Consider the following 19,292-nt stretch of genomic DNA (forward strand, 5'->3'; position numbering starts at 1 on the left):
AAGTCGCTGCCGCTGGGATGTGACGTCTTTGCTACAGGCATGAGGCATGACCTCTTCCACAGTGGGCCAATAGATTTCCTCGCTGTGGGGCTCACAAAATGCCAACCAGTCTGTTGCCTCAGAGCAACTCTGCATTTCCACTAGGGAAATACCTCCTAATACTCCTTTTGGTCACAGGTTTATTCTTCACAATAAGCACATATGGGGGTGCCGAGTATGGCCTGGAAGTTCCGGGGTCAAAATGGGATAAGCCCCCAAAGGTGATCGGGAATAACTGAGCTAAGATCCTGTGGGACTTCCATATACACACAAACTGGTGATGGCTGACCAACCTGGCATTGTAGTGGTGAAAAAACAAAGGAAGAAGGCCCTAGTGATAGTGATGTCAATACCAAGTGATAGCAACATCAAGAAGATGGAAAACTTAAAGCTTGAGAAATAGGATTTGATAGCATCCAAAATCTCCATCGTCAGCAAAAGCAACCAGTTTGGGATAAAGCTTGTTCCAGGTTTCAGGCTTTTTCATGTCCAAACTCATAGCAGCAGTAAAACGCTTTGAAAGTGTTGGAATGGGAATTCCCATCAAATAAAAAACAAGCACAAATTGAAATTAACAGTATCATTTTGTACTGAACATTTAAGTGAAGCAGAAGGTCATCACTTGCCCCGTTTGGATGTTTTTTTTTGTGTGAAATTAGATTTTTAATTCTCATTGATCATATCCACATTCTCATGTAGATACCTTTTACCTTTGGGCTCTTCCCAGTGTTACCAAACACTTGTATTTTTATTCTTCCCTCAATATTTCTTGTTTCTATTCAGTTTTTTGTGTCTTTTTTCCATCATGAAGAATGTTTAAACTATAAATGAATATTTTTTTGTTGTAGTGTTTATAAAATATGTACTTTGGATCTTTTCTTGTATATTGTGTGTAGATTGTATAAGAATGTTGTACAGGTTTGTACAGCACTGTGCAAAGTTTGGGAACTGGTCTACTTTGTCAGGGATGTCAGAATTTGAAATCCTCAGAACTTTTCTGAGTATTTTTTTTCTTTCTGTATTATTTCTACAGTATCAGAACAATCTACTTGTCTTCTTCATTCAAGGGTACACTGAAGAGCTGAATACTGAAGTACTTCTAAGTATGTGTCCAGAAACAGAAACATGACGAATCATCTTTTGTACTGCAACTGATGATCAGGTCAGGGAGAGCCCTGAGGGCAGCGTCGTGCACTGTTTCTTGGACTGCATGAAGAGACTGACCGTGCTAAATCTGCAGAGGAACTTTATTAAAAGTATCAATTAGTAATACACTGCATTTGCACCACCAGTTACTACACGTGTCATCATTTTAAATCCACCAGACTTCCACTTTCCTTTGGTAAAAACACGCAGTTTTGCTCGCGTCCTGATCTCACAGGAGATGATTCGAATGTTCAGCATTCTTGACATACTCATATGGGCAGAAGCTGAGCAAATGAATTATGAAAAACAACAGGAACAGATATCTGAACCAGAACCAGTTATCTTCTATTTGCTGCTGTCTGTCTGCTGTCAAACTACAGAACTACATCCAAATACAAGGAGGTTGTGTTAATATCTGAAAATGTTGGAAAATTCTATGTGTATATTGTTTTTAATCTAATACCTTGAACCCATCCTGTCTCTGCGTGTATCTCCACAGTATGTCCCAGTGGAAAGTTTGGTAAAGCCTGTGCCGAGACCTGCTTGTGCACTAATAACGGCACTTGTAACCCCATCGATGGCTCCTGTCAGTGTTACCCTGGATGGACCAGCGAAGACTGTTCTAAGCGTAAGAGGAAACGTTTATAGCCATTTATTAACTTCAGTTTTACAAAAGAACAAATAAAATGCATGTTGTTATTCACCCCACGTGTTTTAGCTGAAGAAAAAAACTTCCTGAAGGCAGTCACTGGAGTGGCTTTGACATTAATTATCTTTCTTACATTGAACATCTACCACAGTCACTCAGTTATCTGTAAGTTTAATGAGGGCACGCAGCATCCTAATGTATGTCTGGTCTTCACTATGGCAACATTTGACCTATTATTATGTATTTATATATTACTAGACGTATACGTGTCTAGATGAATTGAATAAAAGACAAAAAAGAGGAGAGAATAAAGTGCCCATGTGCAGAAGTGAAGCCCAGTAAGGACACTTTGACTTGCCCAGTTTGCTGTGATGGGGCATTACAGTGTTGCTGTACAAGAGTGTGCTGACTTTTATTGCATACTCTGTCTTTGTGCACTTATTTTTGTGTGCTTCTGGCAGCATGTCCTTGGGGCTCATGGGGCCTTGACTGCATCCACACATGTAACTGTCTCAATGGAGCTCAGTGCAGCGCTACAGATGGGGAGTGTATCTGCAGCCCTGGATGGACAGGACTCTACTGTACTCAGCGTATGTCTCTGTCACACACACGGGCAGTTCATATACACATACAGACCAAGCAAAACACTGGCTGCTGTGAGAGCTCATCACTAATGCACACTCACTATGTGCAATGTGTTAGTACCTCAAACCTTTAACTCCATCTAGTGACCGGTGAAAAAACTGCATACCCTTGAAATCCCTTCTTCTTATCTCCTCAATTCCTTTGTGGTTTCTAGTTTCAACACTGAAAAAGATTGAATTTCTCCATGTGCACTGCAAATTGCTGTCCAATTTGAAGTATTTGGCTGAAGCTGATAGCCTTGTTCACTTGATAATTCATCCTGTTATTTCTATGAGCAGTCACATCATCAGTGAACCCCCAAAAGTTGATTCTGTTCAGTCTCAGCTGACTGCAGGTTTCCCCAGTCTTTGCATAATGACTGAAACTAGCACCACCGAAGGAGCAACGGGCTGGGAGGTCAGTTCCTTGATCATAATTATCACGATTCGTATGGGTGCTTGAAATCCTTGAAAGTGCTTGAATTTTAATATTGTCTTTTCAAGGTTTGAAAAGTGCTTGAATTTCAGATGTGGTGCTTAAACGTGCTTGAAACCATATTTCATTCACCACAAACAACTATCTGACTGAATAGTTTTCTTATCAGATAGAGAAATAAAATGAGTCGCAAAGTGTAAAAGCTAAATTTCTCCGCCTGGCTGCCTCGCACGCATGTCAGTCTGTGTCAATGTGTGACCCCGCCCCTCCCACGGACAGTCGGGGGTGAGCGCACTAACTTGATGTTGCTGTTTTAATGAGTGTTTGATGGAAAACGACACTGGCGGGATTTGAGTCACATGACAGGTGAGTCCTAGTAAATAATCTGTGTACATAACTCTGTGTAAACAGTCTTGGTATCAAAATAAAGCTAACGCTTGTGTCATCAGAGGGGTAAATATTACTGCAGATGTTACTATGTCAAAGTTACTGTGACTCAAACATAGAAAAAAATAATTGATTTAAACGTATTTTATAGCTTATAACACCTTTGAATATGTTTCGGTTCACATTTAACTCCAGAAAATCCTAAATCAAAATATGGACATTACCTGTCCACAGATTCATGGTGACGTAACTGCTCTTTTAACTGTTTGGTGTTTGTAGAAATGGTTTCCAGCTGAGATTCAGAGGCTTCTGTGGACACGACTCATGTCTGCTCTTATATTTCTGACCTCGTGTTATAACCGATTAAATGTGATCTCCTCCCTTTTCCCCATTTTTGGTGGTGTGGGTGCTTCACTAGTTACAGTAACAATCATCTGTCTCCTGTGTTTGTGTCACGTAGGAAAGAAGCATCAATATCTGATGAGCAGACTCATTCATTTGTGCAGATTTCTTGTTTTGTGTGGTTGTTTGTTCCAAGTGGAGATGAGCATCTCTAACAAGTTGATTTGTTCACATTTGCACATCTGCATTTTTGAGACAAATGTGTTTTTTGAGTTTGTGCACTATTTGAATATAAGACAAACATTTCCTTTTTCAGTATTTTTGTGTGGTGCATTTTTCTCTGTTTTAACAAAAGAGGAACAAAGAACATTTAAGTCAACCTAAGATTTGTTTTAATCTTTACATGGTCTTACTGAGGTGATGCAAAGTGAAACATGCATTCTTTTTTTTTTTTGGTAATGTGCTGGAAAAGCTTGATAATGGACCTTGAAAGTGCTTAAAAAGTGCTTAAATTTGACCCTGAGAAATGCTGATGAACCCTGAATTATGCAAATGTAAGATCAAAGCCCACTGATCAACGAGTACATTCAGTGGCTGCAATCATTGTAAGATGGTGAAAGATGCAGCCTTAGGCCCCCTCCTCGATTCAGAGAGGGTCTTTCCCTTTTTACGTAACTTGCAGTCAGCTGAGACTGAAAAAGTCACCAGTTCCACTGATAGCCATATATGTCCATGCAATAGTATTGCCTCTGCTATCTTTGACATCTTTCATCAATCATGTGCTGTGCCTTGGTAAAGAAATTATTAGAGAAAAAAATTCCAACAATCAGATGATCCCCTACAAGGATCCTTTAAGGACCACTTAGCGCTGATGGGAAGAAATCAGGCACAGGGAGGGAAGCTGTCTGCACAACAGGCTGGAGGATGAAGGGAAAGAGAAAAAGACAAAACTACAAATCCAATTCTAAAAAAGTTGTGAGATTGTTTTATGAGAATGAGCAATCTCATAAAACATGTTTTATTCACACTAAAACACGGAAAACAGAAACAGTTTACTATTTCAGGAAAAATATTAGCTCATTTTGAGTTTAATGTTGTGAGCATGTCTCAGTTGGGACAGCGCCAACAACAAAAACAGGAAACATAAAGATCAGCAGGGGTTTACCAGTTTGCAAAAAAAAAATAATGTAAAATTGCAAAAACTTTGAATATTTCAAAAGATTCTGTGAATCTGGAGAAATCTGTTTGTGCAGGGAAACAAATCACCCCGATGGAGCACTTCGCTCTCAGGCTGCTGGTTTACATGTGGTTCAAAGGACATTTAAAGTAGAATTGGCTACAATACAAAGTCTGTTCAGCAAGTGTCCAAAGACTCACAAACCTTTCACAATATTATGGACTGTAGAAGATGAAAGAACCAAATCTTTTTTTAATTTTATGCTGAGAAATGTTATTTTCAAATTGTTACAATTTTCTCTTCTCACACTTTTTCACAGTAAATTGCACAGAGAGCTGAGAACCTCTCTAAAGCTTTGTTTCCTGTTTCAGTCCTGCTACAGATCTGTTACCAAATAGTTTTTTAAAAAATATATTTAAAAAAAGAAACTGGCAGATTTCGAATCTTGCTTGAGGCATCAGAACATGAAGATGATGAGGATTCCAGAAGGTACAGAGAAAAGAAAGCCTCCTGAGTTCATCTCAGGTTATCTTCCATCTCCTGCTGGGGTCTGAATACTTTCAGGGGAAATGAGTTTGGTAGAAAGAGCACATCACTCCTTGCAGTAGGACGTTCTTGGCCCCTCACTGTTGGGCAGCATTATCCCCACAATAGGGAGGTCATCATGAAGATGGCCTCACAGAAAGCCCACAAACAGGTGTTTTGAAGATCTTGAGCAAACCCCTCTCTCTATCAGTCAGGCCTCTGTAGACATTTTCTTTCTTTCTTTTTTTTTTTAGGGAAGAGTAAATTTTCTAAACTGGTCGATATGGCAGTGGTGGATTTAGAAACCACTGGACAACAGCAGCAGTCCATTTTATAATGCATATAGCACATTATTGGCACACCTTATCCTTCAAATGTTAAATGGCTGTAAAGAGGTGGGCATCCTGCCATGCAAATTTTATCAAGGCAGGGTCTCTCTATTTTGAAGGACCATGACCCTGCTGTCAACTCACTGTTAAACCTTTATCGCTCTTTTCAGTTGTTCAGCAAAATTGCTAACCAAGCTGCTGTCTGCTCATCTTAAAACTCCTACTGTTAAAAGTCATACATGTTGACCTGGAAGAAATGCCAGCGTGCTGCAGATCAAGCATCTCTCCTGCAGACAGACATTTCTCCCAGCACACTGTAACAATATACTGTATATATACTGTAACAATCTTGTAATCCAGCACTTGTTATTCAATTCAATTCAATTTTATTTATATAGCGCCAAATCACAACAAAAGTCGCCTCAAGGCGCTTCATAGATACAGAGAAAAACCCAACAATCATATGACCCCCTATGAACAAGCACTTTGGCGACAGTGGGAAGGAAAAACTCCCTTTTAACAGGAAGAAACCTCCAGCAGAACCAGGCTCAGGGAGGGGCGGGGCCATCTGCTGTGATTGGTTGGGGTGAGAGAAGGAAGACAGGATAAAGACATGCTGTGGAAGAGAGACAGAGATTAATAACAGATATGATTCAACACAGAGAGGTCTGTTAACACATAGTGAGTGAGAAAGGTGACTGGAAAGGAAAAACTCAATGCATCATGGGAATCCCCCGGCAGCCTACATCTATTGCAGCATAACTAAGGGAGGATTTAGGGTCACCTGGTCCAGCCCTAACTATATGCTTTAGCAAAAAGGAAAGTTTTAAGCCTAATCTTAAAAGTAGAGATAGTGTCTGTCTCCTGAATCCAAACTGGAAGCTGGTTCCACAGAAGAGGGGCCTGAAAACTGAAGGCTCTCCCTCCCATTCTACTTTTAAATACTCTAGGAACAACAAGTAGGCCTGCAGAGCGAGAGCGAAGTGCTCTAATAGGGTGATATGGTACTACAAGGTCATTAAGATAAGATGGGCCCTGATTATTTAAGACCTTGTATGTGAGGAGCAGGATTTTGAATTCAATTCTGGATTTAACAGGAAGCCAATGAAGGGAAGCCAAAACTTGTTATAAGTATGGTCTCAGGTTCTCTCAATTGTAAAAGCCCCCAAGGCATATGTTGACACACCAATACGCTTGAATCATGCAGACCAGCTCAGGAGGACCATGTCTTTAAAATCTGGAGGCAGAAGCATGTTGGTGAAGCCAATGAAGCCCATACATGTGGCCTTAGATCAGGGGTGGGCAACTCCAGGCCTCGAGGGCCGGTGTCCTGCAGGTTTTAGATCTCACCCTGGGTCAAGACACCTGAATCACATGATTAGTTCATTATCAGGCCTCTGGAGAACTTCAGGACATGTTGAGGAGGTCATTTAGCCGTTTGAATCAGCTGTGTTGGATCAAGGACACATCTAAAACCTGCAGGACACCGGCACTCGAGGCCTGGAGTTGCCCACCCCTGATAGTCTCCATTTTCCAAAGAAGCCGCATTTCGACTTCAGCATCCTGCAAAATAAATTTGTGTTCATCATCAGAATCATTTTGGGCAACTTGTCAAGTACAGCTGGGTATTGAGGCCACTGACACAGTGTGGGGGAAAAAATGTTTTTTTAATATAGCACCAAATCACAACAGTTACCTCAGAGTGCTTTATATTGTAAGGTAAAGATCCTAACTAATACTGTGAAAATTGAGAAAAACCCAATTAGATGAGCCCCTATTAGCAAGTGGCAACAGTGGGAAGGAAAAACGACCTTTTAATGAGCAGAAACCTTTGGCAGAACCAGGCTCAGGGAGGGGCGGGGCCATCTGCTGGGATTGTTTGGGGGTGAGGGGAGGAAGACAGGACAAAGACACACGGTGAAAGAGAGCTAGAGATAAATAATGATTTAATGGAGAATGGTGTATAAACACATGGTGAGTGTAGAAGAAGCCCCCAGCAGTCTAGGAATATTGCAGCATAACCAAGGGAGGATTCAGGGTCACCTGATCCAGCCCTAACTATATGCTTTATCAGAAAGCCTAATCTTAAAAGTACAGAGGGTGCCTGTCTCCTGAACCCAAACTGGAATATGGCTCCATAGAGGAGGGGCCTGAAAACTGAAGTCTGAGAGCGAAGTGCTTTATTGGAGTGATACGGTATTATGAGGTCATTAACATGAGATGGGGCGTGATTATTCAAGACGTTGTATGTGAAGAGAAGAAATTTGAACTTGATTTGGGATTTAACAGGAAGACGGTGAATATAGGTGAAATCTGCTCTCTCTTTCTAGTCCCTGTCACTAGTTTTCAGGACATCCTGATAACAGTGAATTACAATAGTCCAACCTACAAATAAGAAATGTGTGAACTAGTTTTTCACTGTGAGACAGGATATTTCTAATTTTAGAGATATTGTGGAAATTGGAAGAAGTAGTCTTACATATTTAATATGCACATCGAAGGACAGTGGAGGCCAAGGTAGTGCCATCCAGAGTAAGCATCTGGTATCAGAATCACATACAGATATCTTCTGTTTGCGCACTCTTTACCCATAAAAAAGCAGGAAGTTAAGTCCTTATATTACACTCTTGGATGAAGCTGAGCTGAGATGAGCTGGGGGATCTCAATTGCTTTAGCACACATCAATAAACTTAGTGTAAGTGACCTGCCACAACATGGAGAATCACTGGGTGTTGCTTGGCACCCAGTTCTTGTGCTTTCTCCTCAACCACAACCAGATGCTGCCTGTTTCTGCTTCCTCTGCCAGTTCCTTTGTAGCTCTTCTGTGTCCCGCTGCAGTCTAGATTATAGAGTAGACGTGAGGTTGAGGAGTCACAGAGGACAGACACCCCACTTCCACTGGGAATAAATAGTACAGCGTTCCAGCCAGCTTCCATGATAGAGCGCTCACTTTTTCTCTACAGTATTATTCTGGGTAGGGCTGTGCGATATGACCAAAATCTCATATCCCGATATAAGACATCTATCGTCCGATAACGATATAAATCACAAAAATGTAACATTTTCTGTAAATTCCGTGAATCTCGGGCAGCTCAAGTTGCGTGAAGTGTTTCCAGCTGTGCGTGGTGTACCTGGAGTCGAGTGTTTTAACAGATGCATGAAACGATACATTTTTAGACACAAGTTGTAACGGCGCCGTTTTCTTTGTGAGTATTTATTACACGGCGTGCTGCGGGGAAAAGCCTGTTCTAACGTTTGAGTCTAAGGTTTATTTTTTAGCACCTGGCGGCTCTTTTTTACTTCTCATCCGTAAATAATCTGCTCTTTCACGTGATTCAGTTTATTTTGAAAAGTCTCAACAGGATCTTGAGCTTTATTGTGAAAGGTTTATGTGGAACATAAACAAGCGGACACGCGATGGTGTTACCGTCGTTGTTGCTAACGACAACGCATAAAAACAGGAGCTTGTCCGTCTGTAGTGTGGTTATATTAAATATAAGAGAAAGAGAACTTTAATAAATTAATATAACCACTACAGTGACCATCAAAATGATGATAAAATATTGCCATAAACAGCTTATTTTGCGACACCACGAAACAAACGATAGCGTAAAATGAAACAATAGACGTTGATTATATCGTCGTCCGCTATATATTGTAATATCGAACAGCCCTAATTCTGGGTTGATTCAAACAGTGTAAGTGGTCATTATGATGCTCAGGCCATTCATTTCCTTATCAATGCTGTTAGCGAGAAAAACTCGGCTACAATCCTGGAAGACCCCTGAGACACCTCAAATCTTTAGAACATGTGTTACACCTGCAGAAAATTAGAAATTATAACAAACGAAGCAGGTCACTTTGAGAAAATGTGGTTAACAATCAAACAAAGTTGTAATTAACTTTGTTTGCATTGGACTATGAACACTTGCAGCTTCAGTATTAATGTGTCCTAGTTTGTATGTGTTACTCTCATCAGCTTCACACCTAATGCTCTCATTTGAACTGATGTGTGTGCCACAGCCATCATCTGCAGTCGTCCTCTTCCCCTGACTAATGCGTAGCTTAAAGCAGATAACTCGTAAGCTGGAGGAGAGATGGCATCGAACTAATTTAGAGCATCTTTGTTTAACCTGAAAAAAACGTTTTGTTCTATAAAACCAAAGAAAAAGAAAAAACCTCTGTAAAGCTAGAATCACCCTGGCCTGCAGGAACACTTTGAGGACAACACACACAACACAATAAACAGTCTCCTGGAAGCCAGTTTCCACTCTGCTGTGGAACCCCCTCCTAGTTTCCATTCGAGACACGGACACCCTCTCCGTACTTTTGAGATTGGCCTTAAAACTTTTCTTTTTGATAAAAAGTATTTGTTCTTCACTTACCTCTTTTTTCACACCACTCTGCATTTAATCGTTACTTATTATGAATTTCTTGTTCTCTTCCACGAGGTGTTTTTGCCCCGTCTTCCTCTCCTCGCCTCCAGCAGATGGCCACCCCACCTGGAGGTTTCTTCCTGTTAAAATGGAGTTTTTCCTTCCAGCTGTCACCAAAGTACGGAGCCCCGCAGGGGACATGGGAGAAAAAAAAATTAAGACGGACTTTTGCGAGATCTCGCAAAACAAACTCGGGATCTCGCAAAAAATTTAAGACGGACTTTTGCGAGATCTCGCGAGATCTCGCAAAAGTTTTAGCCGCATTCTTCGAACGCTGGCTCGAAACCGACCGGGAGGTCGAGGCACGATGTGCCGGAAAAGCGGTGTTCCTCCCGGCTGTAGTAGGTCCCGACCTCCCGTTAGCTTCGAGCTAACGGGAAGAATGCGGCTAAAACTTTTGCGAGATCTCGCGAGATCCCGCAAAACAAACTCAGGAGCGAGACCTCGCAAAAGTTTTGCAAGATCCCGAGTTTGTTTTGCGAGATCTCACAAAAGTCCGTCTTAATTTTTTTTTCTCCCATGTCCCCTGCGGGGCTCCGTACCAATGCACTTGCTCATAGGAGGTCATGTGTTGTTGGGTTTTCTGTTTCCTCTGTGTTATTGTCGGGTCTTTACCTTACAATATAAAATGCCTTAAAGCAACTGCTGCTGTGATTTGGCGCTATATTAAAAATTAATGCATTAAAATGCATTAAAAGACATTGAGTTGAACGACACTCCCACACATTGTTACTCCATGCTGTAAGGCCACGTAAAGAACATCTTTTTTACGCTCTTCCATGTTTACTTCATTTTTCAGTCTGCGTTTATAAAGTTGATAAATCACAGTAACCATGCATCTGTACATTTGCTTGACGCACAAAAGAAAAAAACGGATCCAAATCAGTGTGTTATTTTCTTTTGACTAGTATCAGTTCTAGCCTAGAACCAGTTTGTTTTCTGTCATGTCATTTGATTTGTCTGCTGAGCTGTTTCTCCATGTTTTTGCATCACCAGAAATATAGATGAGAGAGTGTGGTCAGTTAAACATCTGCATGAAATGAGGGTTTTGTTGAATTTCCACTTTGGTTCTGTGACAGAAGTGATTAACTCGTCCCAGAGAAAATGCTTCCAAAGACATTTCAAGTTGTTGATCATGTCTCTGCACAGAGATGGGTTAAGAGTGACAGAGTGAAATTGCTGCTGCTACTGAAAACACTTGTCCACATGTAAAGCATAATATAGATTAGTTGTGTTTCCCTTCAGGCTGTCCTGCAGGTTTCTACGGGTCTCGCTGTGCTGAGGTGTGTCGCTGTCAGAATGGAGCAGACTGTGACCACATCACGGGACAGTGCTCCTGCAGGACAGGCTTTATAGGACACAGCTGTGAGCTCAGTGAGTGTGTCTTACATGCAGGAGAGTTGCACATTCACTTGTTAAAGTTCAAGATGTCTTAAATCCCTGTTCCTGTGTCCAGAGTGTCCCGCAGGGACATTTGGCTACGGCTGCCAGCAGCTGTGTGAGTGTATGAACAATGCCACCTGTGACTACGTGACCGGAACCTGCTACTGCAGCATCGGCTTTAAAGGCATCCGTTGTGACCAGGGTGAGAACAACTGGCTCTGTATAGAGAAAGGATGGAACATGATCGGATTTATTCTTTTGGTTTCTTTACATATGCCCTCAGTTCAGTTGAATAATAAAATATAAAATAACAGAACATCTGCAAAACTCATACAGACAAATCTTCATATAATAGTAGATATGTACTAAGGTAGTAGATAAGACTGTTCCTAAAAGATGGAAGTACAAAGACCTCTCGAATAGACAGACAAGTGCAAATGATACTCTGATAAAAAATATTAATGGTCTTTAGCTGGAACTGAACCAGCTAGCCCAAGTAAATGTATAAACCACTACAATGACTGCAGATTGAATAACTGTTTTGGTTAAAGGGGAAACACAGTAGTAGTAGTGACAAATAAAAATATACTAAATATGCAATTCTTAAATACTCAAAATGAAATCAAGTGGAAACAAAAGTAATGACTGTAAATACAGAATACATACTGCATGATCACCCAAGCAGAGCACCAGAGTCGTCAGTGTGACTTCCAGGAGTGTGCGGTCATGGTATTGCAAGCTTCCAAGGGCGTACACAAGATCTGCACAGAGGGAGGGATTAATGCAAGGCATCAAAACAGAATCCACACCAGATGGCAGCCGCGAGCATCTGGCGATGACTGAATGCTTGACTCGGTTACAAAGGAGCTTGCAAAGAAAAGCGTCTGGACTTCTTTAAGTTGCTTGAAGACGTTTCACCTTCATCCGAGAAGCTTCTTCAGTTCTAAGGTCAAATGGTGGAGAGTCCCAGATATAAACCTAGTGGGAGTTTCCCCCCACAGAGGGACAAAAGGACCCCCTGATGATCCTCTAATCGCCTGAGCCAAGGTGTGGAACTGGGTGTGGGTCCCAATCAGCCAGAGTTTCAGGTGAGTTCATTGTGAAACTTGGCCCCACCTTATCATGTGAATTCCTGAGGTCAGATGGCCCAGGATGTGAGTGGGCGTTAAGGCGTCTGGGGAGGGAACTCAAAACTGGATTATAGATGGCAGAGAGTTGGTGTCGTAAACCACCGCCTCTGTTCAAAGATGGTCGCTCACAGTGGACATAGATGCTTCTTTCACTCCTCTTTCAAACCATCTGTCCTCTCTGTCCAAAATGTGAACATTGGCATCCTCGAAAGAGTGACCTTTGACCTTAAGATGCAGATGGACAGCTGAGTCTTGTCCTGTGGAGGTCGCTCTTCTGTGTTGTGCCATGCGCTTGTGAAGTGGCTGTTTGGTCTCTCCAATGTAGAGGTCTACACAAGGATATCCTTACATAAGGATAAAGGTCACTCTTTGAGGATGCCAACGTTCACATTTTGGACAGAGAGGACAGATGGTTTGAAAGAGGAGTGAAAGAAGCATCTATGTCCACTGTGAGCGACCATCTTTGAACAGAGGCGGTGGTTTACGACACCAATTGTCTGCCATCTATAATCTAGTTTTGAGTTCCCTCCCCAGACGCCTTAACGCCCACTCACATCCTGGGCCATCTGACCTCAGGAAATCACATGATAAGGTGGGGCCAGGTTTCACAACGAGCTCACCCGAAACTCTGGCTGATTGTGACCCACACCCAGTTTCACACCTTGGCTCAGGCGATTAGAGGATCATCAGGGGGTCCTTTTGTCCCTCTGTGGGGGGAAACTCCCACCAGGTTTATATCTGGGACTCTCCACCATTTGACCTTAGAACTGAAGAAGCTTCTCGGATGAAGGTGAAACGTCTTCAAGTAACTTAAAGAAGTCCAGACGCTTTTCTTTGCAAGCTCCTTTGACTACGATGACCTGGATGACTGAGAACCTTCACAGACATATTGACTCGGTTACCAAAAGTAGTTCAACAGCTTCATATTTGTGCTCATCTCCCTGTTTACCTCCAAAGAAGATCATGGAGCCCGTGTCACTGCAGACTCCACCAGTTTGGCAGTATCACCCCACCCTACTCCTCAACTGTTTGCCTTTCATTATCTGTCCTTTGTAGATACATGCATTTTTATCATGGCAAAATACCAAAATAAAAGTCAATAGCAACAATAAATTCAGTGAAATGAGAGGAATTTTATTCTGAAATTCTCATTCAGCAAAAATGCCTGATGACACCTCACAGGTGATGTGAGCGTGTCAAACATTAAAGTGTTACTCATCTGTGTTCTCCTCAGCGGCCTTAATGATGGAGGAGCTGAACCCCTACACCAAGATGAGCCCAGCTCTGGCGTCGCAGCGGCAGTCGACGGGCGCTGTCCTGGGCATCGTCTTCCTGCTGCTGATGATCATGGCCATGCTCGCTCTGGTGGTCTGGTTCCGTTATCGACAAAGAGAGAAAGGCCACCGTGTGCCTAGCGTCACCTACACACCCGCCCTGAACATCAGCTCCACTGACTACTCCCTCTCAGGTACGATATCCGTGCGTCTGTCCTTTTCGTCTGACTGGTGTTATTTATGTTTAGAGTGGCACACAGCAGCATTCAGAGCAGTTGATGGTAATCATAACCTGCTGGGAAATTACACAACCAACAGGTAAAGACAATAAATGATCCGTTTTTTCAGATCTGGGTGATTAAATTAAAGGTTAAACACTTTGTATCAGGTGCACTGTACATGTCTGCATGGTACATATATATGCGTGTATGACATATAGAGCTCAGTATGTGAACATGTGTTGATGTTGGGGCAGCAGGGCTGCACTGCACAGGCCTGCTCTCTTCTTCAGAGTCCTCTCCCAGTAGCAGCTCTTTAGGTGGCTGCTTCTCCAACCCCAGCTACCGCACCCTGGGCTCCTGCACCTATGCCACACACTATGCCAAGCCAGATAAGAGGAGTTTTGCCAAGGTGGGTTCAAAAACCTTTTATATTTTGCCCTCGGAAAGCTTTAAGAGTTTGCTGCTAATAAATATACTCCAATTTTTTTGTTATACAACAAATAAGTTTCTACTTTAAGGTTCAGTTCACCCAAATTACAAAAACCCAAACTGATTAGTACCTCCTCGTAGCAATTAACTGTCTTTATTTAAAAGAAAACAAACTATTCAAAGGTATTCCTTAGGCTGTGCTGCCTGCTTTGATGCTAACCTCTGTAGGTCAGGTACATAGAAGCAGAAGTTGGATGATTTAGCAGGAAGAAAGACTTTTTTGCTCATGGGTATCCTGTTAAAAATTGTTGAAGTTGTTGAAGCTACAGAGCTGTGTAAAAAAATATTTGCCCCCTTCCTGATTTCTTACTTTTTGGATGTCTGTGAAGGTTCTCAGTCATCCAGGTCATCGTAGTCAAAGGAGCTTGCAAAGAAAAGCGTCTGGACTTCTTTAAGTTGCTTGAAGACGTTTCACCTCTCATCAGAGAAGCTTCTTCAGTTCTAAGGTCAAAGGTCTTCAGCCAAGGGCGATTAGAGGATCATCAGGACAAGACTCAGCAGTCCATCTGCATCTTAAGGACAAAGGTCACTCGTTTGAGGATGCCAATGTTCACATTTTGGACAGAGAGGGCATGATAAGGTGGGGCCAGGTTTCACAATGAACTCACCCGAAACTCTGGCTGTTTGGGACCCACACCCAGTTTCACACCTTGGCTCAGGCGATTAGAGGATCATCAGGGGGTCCTTTTGTCCCTCTGTGGGGGGAAACTCCCACTAGGTTTAAATCTGGGACTCTCCACCATTTGACCTTAGAACTGAAGAAGCTTCTCGGATGAAGGTGAAACGTCTTCAAGCAACTTAAAGAAGTCCAAACGCTTTTCTTTGCAAGCTCCTTTGACTACTTTTTGGATATTTGTCACACATTTTAATCATAGACAAAGATAAGCTGAGTAAATAAAAATGCAGTTTTTAAATGATCATTTCATTTATTAAGGGGGAAAAAGCAACCCAGTGTTAATCCATAAAGATTTAACTTTTTATTGGTGACCAAATTTTCAGTGCAATTTGTTTAGTGTTTTTCTTTCCTTCTCAGCCACATCTCAGTCTCAGAAACTCCAGCTTAATGTGACGTTTTTAATCCCACCTGCCCTCAGTACAGATCTTACTGTCAAACAAATCTAAAAAGCTGATACAACAGAAATAAAGCACAACAGCATCATATCCAGGCAAATGTGATCACCTCTATAAAATCAAAAGTTGAGGCACTTTGCTGGTCCCGAGGTCAGACTGTGCAAGCTGCTAAAGAAAAAAAAAAAAAAAAACCCCAACATATACAAAGTATGTGTACTAGAGTGAAATGTGAAGCCATCTGTCCAACAGTCAAAACCCCGTTACTCAAGCACACCAGAAAAGCTGCAGGAAGTCCAAACACCAACCTGATTGAAATGCTGTGGAAGGATCTTATGCCTGCATAACGAATGCCTGCAAACCTCAATAATTTAAAGCAGTTTTGCAAAGACGAGTGGGACGAAATCCCCCCACAGGGATGTGACAGACGGATGAAATCATACAGAAGACGCTTACTGCGTTAGTTCTGCTAAGAGTGGTTCTTCAGGCTATTGAGTCATGGGTCGTGTGCTTAATTTTCACACAGGACTGTATGAGCTTTTGCTTTTTCACATTACTGTATGCTGCTCCACATTTATGGTTCCCTTCAAGAAAAAAACTTTATTTTTAAATGTATTTCCCTCAAAAACAAACCCGTTTCACTCTACAGTTTATACTCACCACACACTGATTTACAGCTGAATTCGAATGTTTGTACCCTGTTACATCATCCTGTCTGCAGCTGATTGAAGTGTTCATTTTTAAGATCGAGACAGTTTTTCTGAAACGTTCTTTAAGAAGATCTTTGTTTGTTTTTTATCTTTAATGTGTCTCTGTGAAATTTCCAGATGAAGACAAAGAAGCAACACAGGAACAGCGCTCCAGAGTGGGGCGCCTACTGCAACCTCAGTGAGCTCGGTCAGTCTTTTCTACGCCTTCAGCCTCGTTTTATGACCCACTGTTCTTAGACAGCTGCATTCTTTGAAATGTATCCTCATTCAGTTTTACTGAGTGTTTCCAACAATATCATCACTCTGTTAATGCTTGTGTGCACAGCAGTTACTCGTGTTCAGAATATGATTATAAAGACATTGATTGGATGCATCCAGAAGGCAGGGAATATTCCTTTTACTCTCCGCCTCATAATGTTTATACTAGAATCGACTACTTTCTTATTTCTGCAGCCTTAGTGAATAACTCTATAGATTCAAGTATTGGTAATATAGTAATCTCGGACCATGCGCCAATTTTTCTGTCTTGGAAATATTTTATAGATTCCTCAAAGCCGCAGACAGCGTTTAAATGTGTCCTTAATTAAAGACTCTGGGTTTATTAAATTGATAAGAGATGAAATACAATTTTACAAACAGACAAATAATCGAGAGGACACTACATCGGCTACTTGGTGGGATGCTATGAAGGCATACTTGAGGGGGAGGATAATTTCTTACGCTTCCTTGAAAAAGAAGGCAGCTAACAAGAATATCATTATGTTAGAAGCCAAGTTAAAGGCACGTGAGGCAGTACATTCCCACACAAAAGACAGAGTTACGTTGAATAAAATTGTTAAAGTTAAATATAAGTTGAATGTACTGTACAACAGAAAGGCAGAATACGCTTTATTTCGCATTAATCAAGCATATTGAGAAATGGGAGAAAAGCTGAGTCGTTTATTAGCATACCGTCTTAAACAGAAAGACAGTATGAGCCAGGGCTGCTCAATTAATCGAATTTTAATCACGATTACGATCTGGGCTTTCAACGATCATTAAAAATGACTGAGCCGATTATTAGCCCCTCCCTCGTGCTTTACTCTCGCGCTGCTCCGTGTGGCAAATCGAGCGCACCTCTCTGCATTTCGAACACGTGTCACAACAATTAAGAGCAGCGGTCTCCAACCTTTTTTGCGCCACGGACCGGTTTATGCCCGACAATATTTTCATGGACCGGCCTTTAAGGTGTCACGGATAAATACAACAAAATAAAACTAGTACTGGTACCGAAAAAAAGAAGATTTATTCATAAAACACATGAAAAGACCCAGGAAAACAGAGTTAACGACAAAATAACGCTGAAAACCAATAAAAACCCTGAAAACTATACATTTCACACCTGAGCCTCAACTCTCGCGGCCTGGTACCAAACGACTCACGGACCGGTACCGGTCCAAGGCCCGGGGGTTGGGGACCGCTGATTAAGAGGACCGAGGGAAGCTCGGAAAGCTAAGCAGAAGTTATTTGGAGAGGAGAGTGACTGCTGTTGGTTGAAAAGAGGTAAAAAAACTTCAGTGGTGTGGAAACATTATGGGTTCATGAGTCAGATGTGGATCAAGTAGACACAGTGTGTAAACTTTGCTACAGTGTCGTAGCTGCACCACAGAGCAACACTGCAAAGTTCACTAAACATAGATGTTTACATTTTTCATTTATTTCTTATATTGCAAACATTTGCACTGTTATCAGTATTTGCACTATTTTATATTATTTTTTGACAATCTTTAAAGTCATTATTCAACACATTGTTATTGTTAAATAAATATCAAATAATCGAGATCTCAATTTCAGTGAAAATAATCGTGATTATCATTTTTGCCATAATCGAGCAGCCCTAGTATGAACCCTATCGCAGGCATACGACAATCAGATGGGGTTATTTCAACTTCTATTAGACATAAATGATGGATTCAGGGCCTTTTACAATAATCTTTATTCTACACAAGGTAGTTTAGATGAACAGAAATTTGAAGCATTCTTTACTGATTTAAACCTGCCACAGCTTTCTACTGCTGACCAGCAGGTTATAGATGCTCCAATTACAGTGGAGGAGATTACTCGTGCAATTAACAGTATGCCACTTAATAAAGCTCCAGGATTAGATGGGTTACCATTGGATTTCTATAGAGCATTTGAGGATATGTTAAGTCCCTGTTGCTCGATGTTTATAATGAGGCGTTCAAAGTAGGCTCATTACCTCAGTCAATGCACTCTGGACTTATAACATTTATTCTTAAAACTGGGAAAGACCCTTTAGACCCAAGTGGTTACCGCCTCATATCTTTGCTGAATTCTGACCAAAGAATCTTGGCAAAGGTCTTAGCGGGCCATTTAAAAGTAGTAATGGTGAAAATAATTCATGCAGACCAATCTGGTTTTGTTCCAAATCACTATTGTTCAGATAATATTAGGCGGTTGGTTAATTTGCGAAATTATGTATATGATTCAGTATATCCAACAGTGGCCCTGTCGCTGGATGCTGCAAAAGCTTTTGATTGTGTTGAGTGGGATTATCTGTTTAAGACATTAGAAAAGTTTGGTTTTGGTGATAATTTTATTAGGTGGATAAAGATATTATATGATTTGCCTTCAGCGCGAGTATTGACGAATGGACTCATATCAGACCTATTCCTTTTACAGAGATCCACAAGACGGGGTTGTCCCCTTAGCCCCGGGCTTTTTTTAATTGCTATAGAGCCTCTGGCACAAAAACTGAGAAATAATGTAAATATATTTGGAATTTCGATGGGTAATAGTCAACATAAGCTTCTATTATATGCAGATGATATGTTGTTACTTATGACCCAGCCTGGGAAGTCAATTCCAGCCCTATTAGAATGTATAGAAAGCTTTACGCTGCTTTCAGGGTATCGCGTCAACTGGGAT

At 41.4% G+C, this 19,292-nt stretch overlaps 1 protein-coding gene across 1 annotated transcript in view; it reads left to right on the plus strand.

The window, feature by feature from the left end:
- LOC102798111 (uncharacterized) overlaps positions 1–19,292 on the plus strand; it is a 275,012-nt gene that overhangs the window by 241,060 nt on the left and 14,660 nt on the right. The window contains exons 17-23 of the mRNA XM_087842715.1: positions 1,685–1,813; positions 2,296–2,424; positions 11,335–11,463; positions 11,546–11,674; positions 13,837–14,070; positions 14,370–14,506; positions 16,482–16,551. Of these exons, the coding sequence (XP_087698841.1) occupies positions 1,685–1,813; positions 2,296–2,424; positions 11,335–11,463; positions 11,546–11,674; positions 13,837–14,070; positions 14,370–14,506; positions 16,482–16,551 (957 nt within the window). The remainder of the gene's footprint in view (positions 1–1,684; positions 1,814–2,295; positions 2,425–11,334; positions 11,464–11,545; positions 11,675–13,836; positions 14,071–14,369; positions 14,507–16,481; positions 16,552–19,292) is intronic.

This window comes from Neolamprologus brichardi, chromosome 1, assembly GCF_056152115.1.
Source record: "Neolamprologus brichardi isolate AB-2024 chromosome 1, ASM5615211v1, whole genome shotgun sequence".
Taxonomy (NCBI): domain Eukaryota; kingdom Metazoa; phylum Chordata; class Actinopteri; order Cichliformes; family Cichlidae; genus Neolamprologus; species Neolamprologus brichardi.